Source organism: Priapulus caudatus, unplaced genomic scaffold (assembly GCF_000485595.1).
Source record: "Priapulus caudatus unplaced genomic scaffold, Priapulus_caudatus-5.0.1 Scaffold1322, whole genome shotgun sequence".
Classification (NCBI taxonomy): Eukaryota; Metazoa; Priapulida; class Priapulimorpha; order Priapulimorphida; family Priapulidae; genus Priapulus; species Priapulus caudatus.
This window is the reverse complement of record NW_014578383.1, coordinates 14,929-27,300: the sequence shown is the minus strand read 5'-3', so window position 1 is coordinate 27,300 and position 12,372 is coordinate 14,929. Positions and strand designations below refer to the sequence as shown.

At 41.4% G+C, this 12,372-nt stretch overlaps 2 protein-coding genes across 2 annotated transcripts in view; both read right to left on the bottom strand.

Annotated features, from left to right (window-relative positions):
• Positions 1-4,538: 4,538 nt before the first annotated feature.
• Positions 4,539-7,019, bottom strand: LOC106816235 (neuroglobin-like). The gene is made up of 3 exons (XM_014820813.1): positions 6,942-7,019; positions 5,166-5,490; positions 4,539-4,827 (listed from the first exon to the last, which is right to left on the bottom strand). Exons 2-3 carry the CDS (start codon positions 5,429-5,431, stop codon positions 4,539-4,541), a joined length of 555 nt encoding a protein of 184 aa, XP_014676299.1. The 5' UTR covers positions 5,432-5,490; positions 6,942-7,019.
• A 2,103-nt stretch (positions 7,020-9,122) lies between these two features.
• Positions 9,123-12,372, bottom strand: part of LOC106816237 (protein CMSS1-like) — a 17,216-nt gene continuing 13,966 nt past the window's right edge. Inside the window, exons 4-7 of the mRNA XM_014820814.1 lie at positions 11,766-11,931; positions 10,914-10,983; positions 10,565-10,652; positions 9,123-9,411 (exon numbers count right to left, since the gene is read on the bottom strand). Coding sequence (XP_014676300.1) covers positions 9,239-9,411; positions 10,565-10,652; positions 10,914-10,983; positions 11,766-11,931 — 497 coding nt within the window. The 3' untranslated portion in view covers positions 9,123-9,238. The remainder of the gene's footprint in view (positions 9,412-10,564; positions 10,653-10,913; positions 10,984-11,765; positions 11,932-12,372) is intronic.

Genomic DNA, 12,372 nt, shown 5'->3' with positions numbered 1-12,372 from the left:
GTGTGTGTGTGTGTGTGTGTGTGTGTGTGTGTGTGTGTGTGTGTGTGTGTGTGTGTGTGTGTGTGTGTGTGTGTGTGTGTGTGTGTGTGTGTGTGTGTGTGTGTGTGTGTGTGTGTGTCTGTCTCTGACCTAAAACAGGCGCGGCAAACAGCAAAATTCGAGGTGACACCTTTGCGCGAGGTTTAACTATAGACTACGTAATAATTATATCGAATCGCTGATAGCTATACATTACAGTAGGAACGTATATCGTAACCGAGGATGTTCCACTAAGGTCTACCACCGCTTACCACCTTTTTATTGTCGTAATACAGTTGGCAATCCTCTAAATAAATAGAAAGCAATATAAATGAATCAGGTAGTTATGAATGGATGATTGAACAGCTTGAAGATTGTATGAAATCATAAGTACCTGAAGAATTGAAAATTGTGATACAAAATTCGGGGTAATGTGTTAAGTTAGTTACTTCGCAAACTCATTTCCTTCTCCTATTAGGTGACACGAGTGCGATGATATAATTGAAAAAGAACAGCGGCTAATAGTGAATAAAAGCTTTTTATTAGCGACATTGGTCGTCATACTAGCGTCCCGTTCGTATCCTATGTAAGAGTGTTTAGGCCAAACTAACTAGGCTTTGTAAATAAAAAATGAATTGTCTGTTATGTACAGAGTAAAACTATCAAACCATTGTTAGTGTGCTTGTATACCTTTCATAATCGAATCACTGTACCAGATTCCCATTTAACTATTCTTTTGTCCTGCGGGGCAAAAACTCGGATTACCCGGGGTTCATATTATTTAACCGTAGCCTATTGGGAAACATTTGAGAGTTCCGAAATAAATGTATTTATTTGCTGATGGCAGGCCTACTAAATATTTATGGGAAAGCTTTTTAATGCGAATGTTTTTTATGGCAAATGTTTTGAATGTTCAACAACAAAAACGTTTAATGTATGTGCTTCTTGCCGTTTACCTCTCCACATATCCACCAATAACGAAATTCATCCATTTATCCATCTATCCATCCATCCTTCCTTCCATCCATCCATCCATCAATGAATTAAACAACCCTCCCACCCACGCACCCGTCCAATGATAGTTTGGAATCACCCTATCCTCGCACAAGTGACACAGACTAAGGCACTCGCTGAAAGCGCCACCTAGAGGCTATTTGAAAAATAGACAAAAAGCGTATCGAAAAAAAATATGAATAAAAAACTCACCACTAGCCATTATATTATATTAAATCTTGCGTATAAATAAACATATATTTCATACAGAGTTTTCGTTATAAGCGAGTTCGTAGTTAGCCGTACGTGTACGTGCACACGCAAGGACTTGTACGTGCACACGCACGCACTTTTACGTGCACACGCACGCACTTTTACGTGCACACGCACGTACATGACGTGTACGTGCACACACACGCACGCACGCACACGTGCACATGCACGCACGCACGAACGCACGTACGCACGTGTTCGTACACACGCACGCACGCACACGCACACGCACGTGTACGTACACACGCACGCTCGTGTACGTGCATAAAATACGCACGCACACGTGCACATGCACGCACGCACGCACGCAGGTGTACGTGCACACGCACGCACGCACGCACGCACGCACGCACGTGTACGTACATACGCCCGCACGCACGTGTACGTGCACACGCACGCACGCCCGCAAGTGTACGTGTCGCTGCTTTCATCGAGTGTTGAACGCAATCTTACAAACGAAAATGAGGACAACTATCACATCCCCCAGCACTCCCGTAGACAGAGCTAGAGCCATATGGTTTACATACAAGGGAGACGTCAGTTTGGTTGATATGGTATGTGTCGCACAGTGTGATTGGTTTATGCTAGGCACGCCTCTCAACATCCAGCAGCTACGATGGCGTAGTGGATTTACACTGGAATTCATCAACATATGCGTACGCAGGTGCTACGCTGCGTTGATGAATCGCACCTACGAGCTTTGCCTACGTACTTCTTAGAAACTCTATTCGTAGAAACTCGGTGTACGCAATACACTTTACGCATCGAAATACAGAGCTTCTTGTCCGCGCAGCTAGTGGCGACATCTACTGCATCTGCACGGTGTTAATCCGACAAACACAGGAATAGAGTAAGAATACGAGAACAGAAACATAAAGATATAAACAGGTCAATTCTGTTCATATTTTACTGGTCAGATTGGAGGATTAGAAAGTTAATGTAAAATAAATTTGTCAGTCAAACGTCATAAGTGTTTGATATTTACCCATCTATAGTCCCTTATTAAATCTCTTTACATGTGCGCTCCATCATAGCTATGAGACTCGTCACATAAATAATAACACCAACCGTAACAGATTCGGCTTGCTGAAATATACCAACTCATAATAATAATATATGAATTTATTTTGGTTAATAAAATTCATCAATATAGTGAGCAATATCATAGCCAATATGTTCACTAACACAGTTGCTAATTGATAAGTAAAACTTTATATTTCTGGTTTCACAGCGGCAAAATCATAAATGACGAAGTTGGACAGCTCTAATCTATCGAACTTGATAGTTGTCAAATCGCTACCTACAAACGATTTGTAGCGCCTATGCTACAGTAACCGGACACTAGGCCTACCGACATTCGCCATTTTGATTTTAACGGACTATCTTTATTTTGGTTTGTTCGTAATACAAACCTTCTTGAACGCGTACATTCTGTAATTCAAATACACGAGTAGTATAGGGCCATAGCTAGCAGTGGTGTTGGGGACAAGGGGTCATTTGATGTTGCCACCCCCAGGTAAAACGGGTTAGCTAGGCTCCTGTCAAGTGGAAGTCAACTTTTAATTTCGCGACAGATTGAACGAACGCGACCTGATGCTACACACAGAGCTCACCAAGGTCTTGGGGTGGCTCCCCGATTTTAAGAGAGAGATTTCAGAATTACATTTTATTAGGTAAACCTTCCTATAGGCCTACACCTTGGTTCCAAAATGCAAACGCAGATAAAAAAAATCATCCAATATATTGTTTCATATGTAGCAGTTAGGAATGGCATATAAGGTAACATATAGGTCCATTATTATAGAACACATTTTAAAAAATTATACAGTTAAATGTGAACCTTTTGTATAAAAGCGTTCTAAAATTCAAGTATGGAAATATAGGGGAACCCGGGGCAAAGTGGACCGAAAATATTTGCGTTGGCCAAACGAGCTGTGAAAGCAGCGAGACGAAAGTGAATTTGGCTCTAATCCTTTGGCCTTAAGGACAAAAACTAAAGGCGCGTACAAAACAAAGTGTTCATGTTATAAAAATTTACTTTATTGAAAATTATACAAAATTATAAATTCTATAAATATTTTATTTTGCCGCAGACTCCCCGGCCAAAGTGAAACCTGTTCATGGGGCAGAGGTGGAATGTCATTTTACTCCATTAGTAATTGTGACTCAAAATGTTTGCGTCCTCTTTCAGGTGTCTGGAACTTCTGAACAGCAAATTCATAGTTGTGCGATACCGATTTTGCCTAAATATGAAAGAAAATATCGGCCGATTTATAGGGACGAGTTAATTTCAATAATTAAATGTCTAGGGAAGAACACAGTTATGCCCAATGTTACGAGTTAGGTGTTTAAAAATGATGCCAAGACAGACATAGGGCCTACCCTGCTACTGTGAGTACTATAGTTCAGATCATAATACAACTACATCTGATAATAATGATATACATTTAGGCCTTATCAAAGTATGCCGCGGGGGCAAGTGAAACCCTGGTTCCGCACGTCTTTGCCTCCCATCCATTTGCTCGCGCCGCGAACACGATGATAAGGTTTTCTAGTACATGTGCGCGTTACGGCTGCTGCAGGACCAACTACATCAAAGATGTCATCATGCATTTATGGCACCATAGGCCTTAGATTCAACAAAAATAGCTACATAAGAATTCCAACAAGATCACAGTTTGATTTAGCAGATGATTCATTTCTAAAAAAATATTATTTCAAACACATAAAAAAACAGACTTTTGTCCAAAAAATGTAATACCTGGCATTCATGCAAATGGGCGTCATCAAAACGATGCATCATCAACTGAGGCTTCTAATGAAAACAGTCACGCATAGAAAGGTGGGCATCACATAGATCTGCCTGAAGACAATTCCACTTTGCCCCCGTGTTCCGCTTTGCCCCGGGTTTCCCCTACTCAGTGCGTAATAATAGTTATTTATAATTGTACCGATGCATACGCATATATATATAGCGTCGCATGTAAGGCATTCCACACGGATTGTAAACATTAAATACAGAACTTAATACTCAGTCGAATTTCTTTTCCGATATCAGCGCGTAGATATATATATATAAATTATAGTTACTGGTGTCAAGGCTGGAGTACAATGAGAGTACGAAGAAGCCTATAGAGACCTTACCGAATTACTCTGTCGCCGTTAATGCCGTGGCATTATAATGCAGAAATTTTTTAATTGACTACTTGCATATATGATATGTCATTCAGTCGTCGATCTCTTCCGTGGCTTGATCAGTATCTACTATACTGGGCACTATATTCATTATAACCGCTCTTCATGGCCGCGGCGACGAACGACAGCATCGTCAACCACGCAGCACGGACATCCGGCGTGAATTTCCGCCCGAGTTTTTTCTGCCACGTCTGTATCATGGCCGCCGTGAACTCGTCGAAAAAATGCGGCACGAATCCGCGATTTCGATAGTTGGCGTGCGTCCTTCCCAGCGTGCATAGCAACGGCTCCAACTCCAGCTGTAGATCGTCCAGGTGATCAATGGCCGCACCCACCGCCTGCATGAACCTAAATAGATGATAGATTACAGGATAAAGCCATTAATAGTTAATTAATATTATAATATAATATAATATAATTAATATAATATAATATAATACTAATATAATATAATATAATGATAATATTAATATAATATAATATAATATATTATAATATAAATAATATAATATATATAGACAAGAACAAAAGCTGGCTGTCTGCTGAACAAAATCTCTCTCTCTCTCCTCTCTCTCTCTCTCTCTCTCTCTCTCTCTCTCTCTCTCTCTCTCTCTCTCTCTCTCTCTCTCTCTCTCTCTCTCTCTCTCTCTCTCTCCTTTCACTCTTCCTCGCTTTGATCTCTATACCTGGAGGCGTGCCCCTTAAAGTCGTGGTTGGTGAGTAACTCTTCGCCTTCGACATCGCGGCACGGAAACATCTTCTTCGCCTCTGGATTCAGTTCGAAAATCATGAGAAACACTTCACAGCCGAGCTCCATCAGATCGTATTGGTTGGTCATGTATCGCCACGTCTTGCGCAGCAGTCTGCGCTCCTGCTCGGTCACCACGCAGCAGACGCGCTTGTCTGTCTCCGTCACCGGTGCCTCGGCAGCAGACGAACACGTGCCGCCCATTGTTACTGGATAGATGACGCTCCGGGAACACTCAGCCGTGGATGCTCATGTTGAGATCGCTAACGCGGCGGGAAAAGATAAGCATATTCGAACTTGTTATTACCATGCTTTGTATATAGTGTTGTGGGCTCTTCCCTTTAAACACTCAACTAAACTCGTCGTTTTCTGCTCATCACACCGGCTCTAAGACCGGATGTTTATTATTACCGTAAAGTGTTGTATAGATCTTACTGTCATAAATCGTGCGTACATAAAAGATTGCATGCAGTAAGTAAACCATAACACACTGACTACACTACACTATGCATGGTACTCGTGCATCGAATGCTGCTGAGGTGAGAACGGAGAAGCAGATTGGAACTTTCGTGTTCCTACGCCGCTATATACAGTTGCATACTGCTATGGTGAGAAAGGATAGGCGTATTTGAACTGCCTCGTTCATATACCGCCGTATACCGTTATTCGCTTAATAATCGCTATGAAAGAGACGCATACTTAGACTTGCTTGTTCGCACATCGTTGTATGTCGTAACTCCAGTAACAACAGTGAGAATGAGAGGCATATATCTGAACCTTCGTGATTCATTACTCTGCTATATATCATATTATATCCCTAACAACCATCACTTGGTTGAAACAGAGGTTACATAGTTAAACCTTTATTGTTCCTCCACTAGGTAATATCAGAAGTAGATAATAGGTAACTATTATTCTCTATTATCTACTTCTGGTAATATGAAAGGAGAAGCGAGAATATGCTATAACAAGAGTTCATAGCATATGCAGTTATACATACCACTCATCGTTTCGAGGCGATGCGGTCTTGCCATATCGAAGAGGGTGAACGCAAAGAGGGTGAATGCAAAGAGGGTGACTGAAAAGCCTTATACTGATATATTCTTACTTATAGTAGAAATATAAACGACTGGTGCGGCGTAGGCTGTGATTGGAAGACACAAAGTGTCAATCCTCGGCGCGCCTCGGCATCATGGCCGCATCACGTCTATCTATCTCTCTAGATATCTATCTATCCATCTATCTATCTACCTATCTATCTATCTTTCTTTCTTTCTTTCTAGCTATCTATCTTTCTATCTATCTATCAATCTATAGATATATATAATAAATAGTTTTATTGAGGGCACGCGTTGGCCTTAGTCTATGCCAGTCTATCTAGGGTTCCCCGAATATGTATTCATGGTTCCATGCTTAGCGAATTACGTGCGAGAGTCGCTATTTCTCTCGCCATATATATATGTATAATATATTCGTCCGTCTGACCGACTACCCCCCACCCGCCTGCCCGTCCGTCTATCCGTGCGTCCGTTCATCTATCCTTTCATCCATCCATTTATCCATCAATACCTACATACATAAACACATCCATCAATCCATCCACCCATCCATCCATCCACCCATCCATCCACCCATCCATCCATCCATCTATCCATAGATCCATCCATCCATCTATCCATCTATCTATGCATGTATCTATCTGCACAGATCTTACCTGCGCATAGATCGTGATCATCAGTACTGCTGGGATTCCCTGCATACCAGTAACTTTCCCTCACGTCTGGCTGCTCTCACGTCTGGATGCTCTCACGTCTGGCTGCCCTCACAAGACATCGTCATATGCCCACACACACACTCGGGCGACGAGCGAAGCTGTGTGTGCGAGGGTATACACTCCAATCAGGTCGCTATCCATCAGGTTCTGTTGTTGCTCCTATCAGACCGCTCCCTAAAAGATTCTGTCTTTGCTCCTATCAGGTGGCTTCCTATCAGGTTGTGTTGTTGCTCCTAGCATGTTGTGACGTCACGCAGCAGCATCGCTGCTTCCGTCAGCGGAAGACATCGCCTTCCTCCCAGCGTTCAATTACGCGCTCCCTGATCGTGATTAATGGCCACTGATCGCTCTCGCCGTGACACCTGTCACACTGCTCAATAGGTGCGCGCTGGCGTTGTCACGGGTAACCTGCAAGTCCACTAATGCGTGCTGGCTTGATAGCGAGTTGCTCTGCATGTTTGTTCTCAGAATCGGCGCGAGCTATTCCGCTACTCCGTCAAGCGCCCGTCATCGATCTTATACTGCTTCAAGTGCTTAGTAGACGTGATTGATTCCCATACAATACACTAGTATTCCGTGCTAATAGTAGTTACAGACTGCGGGGAGAAACGTATACTGTCGTATCTGAAGCTATAAATGTATATGTAGGTATATATTTTTATTTATTATAGAATTACTAGATAATGATCCAATGTATTTCTGTATATATATATATATCATAATTATACATTAGATCAATATCCGGTATAACTCGGCGCCCTTAACTCGCGCCCCTACGTCATTTCTTTTGGGCGACACGTCGGCGAAATGGCTGCGCCCTATTCATGTGCATTAGTATAACAAGGGACATGTGGCAGACCACTGCATGCCCTCTTTCTCTCTCTCTCTCTCTCGCACACACTCTATTTCTCGCTCGCTCGCTCTCTTTCTTTCTCTCTTTCCCTTGGTATTTGCGTTAGCTCACTTCGTTGCATTGCCTTTTTATTTCATAATTGGCGGAAGGAACCTTACGATGCTAGAGAATGATCGAGTCGCTCATGGCTGACTTAAGTCAATAATCTAATGTCACCTTCACGTTCTAAACTGCGGTCAGCCACCCATGCAGCGTGAGCAATGTACTATAGGATGCTTTAACGCGCGCCATTGCGTCTCTTCTTTTACTCACCGATGAATCCTTAATATATATATATATATATATATATACATGTTTATTTTTATGTATTTATTTCATATTTATTTATTTTTGGAGGGGAAAGGGAAGAGAGAAAATGTTGTCTTTGCTACTTATAACGTGCCATTATTTCTAAAGCAGTAATGCCACTTTTGCGCGTATAATGAACATTTACTTGCAAATACTTTTGTGAAAACGATGTCAGAATCCTAAATAATTCAAACCTTGAATGAACAACAGATTTTACCATTTTTATAAAACAAGTAACATTTTATTGAACCACCAGGACTGACATTTTTTACAAACAATAGGCTTTTTAGGGAAATCTGCCAAGAGTATTGTGCATACCACGAGAAACTAGAAAGAAACATGAGTTGAGTTGTTTCAAGAGTGTTTTAACATTTGGTGCTACTGATAGCTATACTGACAAGAGTGTGTGAATAGTTTTATTCACTTTTGATGCCATTATACAAAAACAATGTTAAACCACCTAAAGGAAGTTACGACTTTTAAGTAAAACTATTTGTATGCGGGTAAAAAATTAATATTAGATGCAATAAACTATACATTATAGAACACGATGCCAATCGCTGCTATTTACATCAAACCGCTATTCAAACTCCCACCTCAAGATCCATATAGCCATATAGCCCAACATTACTTCCCCCTCCCCCCTGAAACCAAATATCCAAGCTTGCACCCGAAGTATCACTGATCATGAAGAGTAATTTATTCCCATAATTACCTCTGCCACAGACGGATTTTGATGGCATTTTTTGGACGAGTTGGTCTTGGGCCAAGAACCAATCGATTAGATTTTGGTGGTGATCCGGATCCGGATCTGGATCCAGGATTTTTTTTTTTTATATATTTTTGGTGGGTAGGACTTCGGACGCATTCAAAATTCATTAAAAAAAAATCTGGATATTTTTTTTCTAAATTTCTGAAAATGCCATCCAACTCTATATTGGGTGTACCAGCAAGATGGGGGGGGGACTGTTACGCTGTGGCGGAGGTTTGCTCTTGTTCATTATGAATTCTCAGCGCAAAGCCACCGCTCTATGGATCAGACGAGAGAGAATCTGCAGCAGGAATTCCTCACTAGTGGAATCAGGTGTCGATGCATCAGAGTGAACAGGTCTCGTCTCACAAGCTTCTGGTCGGACAGCCGCTGCAGTTTGTCGTCACGATACGTCCAGTCTAGCACGATGTAGCGAAGCTGACCCTTCCACAGTGCATCTGTGTCGGGAGCAGAGAGAGAGTGAGGTATTAACCCACAATAATCGTGGAAACACAAGCAAACACGCAAATACTCGCACACGCACACGCACACACTCTCACTCACCCGCACACTCACATGTACATGCATGCACACTCACATCAGGCGCGGATTTAGGCCGGTTTGCACCGGTTTCCAGAAACCGGTCACAGGCTGGGTATCTTCAGAATTGACCCTCAAAATTCACCAGAATGCACCAAATATAGCTTCTTTTTTTTTAAATTCCCGGGGGGCATGCCCCCGGACACCCCTAGCTGTGACTAGAACTATGGAAACTGGTCACCCAAACCCTCTGGATCCGCCCCTGCACATGTACACGCATGCACACTCACATGTACACACACGCACACGCACATGTACATGCATGCACACCAGAGATGCCAACACATATTTAAAGCAATCTGTAGTTTCTGGCCATCAAATTAGTAGTTCGAGGGTCACGTAGTGACCCGAGTTTGCTAGGGAGGTCCGGCATGCCCCCGGAAAGATTTTTGATTCTGAGATGCAATTTCCTGCATTCTGCGGGTCAAAAATTACAATAAATAAAAAAAAATGGGAATATAAATTCGTATAAAATACGGATAAATCGTAGTGGTTGGCATCTCTGGCACACTCACATGTACACACATGCACACTCATGCACACTCACATGTACACACACGCACATGCACGCACGCACGCACGCACACACGCACGCACGCACGCACGCACACACACGCACATTCACACACATAGTGAAAACTGCACTGAATTGATTGCATTTGGTACGACCTACTTTCTGATTTATGCTATTCAAAATGTAGCACATTTCTGTGATTTAACAATACTAGATTGTATGCTGGCTAATTATAAATCAGTTTTTAAGGAATTTCTCATGTATAAGGTTAGTACTATCAACACAATATATGTATATCAGAACTCTTACACAGATTTGAAATTCCTAAGATGATTGGAAACACACCAGCCACACGTACACATTTGGCAAAATAGTATGTCTTTGATGAAAACATTCTATTCATTCCAGATGATGGCATTTATTTATGTATTATAATACCAAGTCTTAACATAATAGATTAAAGGTTAAGTAACATATCATATCGTGTAAATGGTCACCTTCTTCCAGGAGTTTATGAATCCGATTTGGAGTTCCGAGTCCAATAGGGACCACAGTTTTCTGGAGGAACTTTGCCTGGTCTGTTACCTGACGAGTAACAAACAGCTATCCTTAATTGCTCCTAATTTAAGGTATAAAATCACAACAGGTAGAAGCAACAGGGCGATATAACAATAATTAAAATTGTCACAAAATCACATTAGTTTTTCAACCCGGAGCAGTATAAAACTGCCATATTAAATTTTATATAAATTACTACACTATGATATGTGTAATGTTACTACTCTTATAATTAATTCAAAAACCAAAAATTGTGTGAGGTCTCACAATGATACACATAAACCTTACCGAAAAATGCTTGGCAAAGAGTTTTCCTATCTGCATCCCTTTCTGCAACTTTAGAACATCTTGAATCGCTCTGTCACAAATATGTAAACATTAAACCATGACTTCTTTTAGTGAGAAGACAGAGTGGTTAAATTGACTACGTCAAGAATTTTCTATGGTGTATATTTGTAAAAAAAAAAACGTATATTAAAAGTATGTACTAACGGGACTAAACGTATCGTCAAATTGTTACCCGATAAGATTGTTTCTCAACTAGCTAAAAATTTTAAAAAACCTGGACGATTTGATAAATATGATCCTGACATTAATTAATTGCTTGCTATGGGCTATGTATGAGTCACGAGTGTATGTTTATATTGAACAATATTATATAGTAAAATACGAAGTATAATGCAGCAATTTAACCATAAAAAGTAAACAGAATTACTTACATTTTGTGACAAAGTGGAAATATTTTCTTTACTTTTACTATTTACGGTGACGTAATCACTTTAAGACTATAACGATAATAACAAGTCTTCTATACTGCTGCAACTTCTAATTCAGTGGCAGTCACCCTATCATGAAGCCTTGTCACATTTACAAAACTTGCTATGACAGTCAAACTTTTCTAAAGAAACCACATTGCCAAACTAGAGACAAACCTATGGTAGCAGTCACCTCTATAGAACAGACAGATGTCTATAATGGATACTATTCGCATTTCCCTTGCCTAGCATTTACGTTATCTGTTAACTCTGGTTTGTTGAGTGAAGTACCCACAGCTACTGGAACACTGCCACTAGTCTTTGGCAGCATTCCCAAGTCTAAGCCCCTACAGCTACTATTGACACAGATGCGTCAATTACTCACCTCCTCACCGCCACCGCTCTGATGGCTGATATACACACGATGAGAAGCACCGGCGATGCTTGAGTGCTCCCAAGCTCCACTAGGTGGCGACACCAGTCTGGTAGCAACCTGTTAAGGAACTGGGGAATGTCTTCGCCAACTTCTTTACAAGGTCCAACATGTTCATCTGAATAACACAAATTCAACATACAATAGTTATATTGTTAAAGATTAAATAATAATAACCTCGTACAAAAGCATTTAAGAATAGATCATTATATTATCATCACAATCCTATAACACTGCAGACACGTCCTTTTTAATGCCATAAATGCTTCTTTCCAATACAACCTGCACCACCTGTCTCCAACATAATATCAAGATGAGACGGGATACTAGAAAAGCGTTGCCGAAAGGAGGTGTTAATCCAAAGCGCTAAGCGCAGATCTTGCGCGCATTTCCGCGGCAAGGCGCACGCGACCGCGGGAACGTCCTACGACAGTATGCAGCGCTGGCAGCTATGGATCCGTGCGCCGAATGAATTGGCCGGCGCACGGATCCATAGCTGCCAGCGAAGTCCGTAATTTTAGTAGGGGACACAGAGGGTAGACATTTGGGACGTGAACAG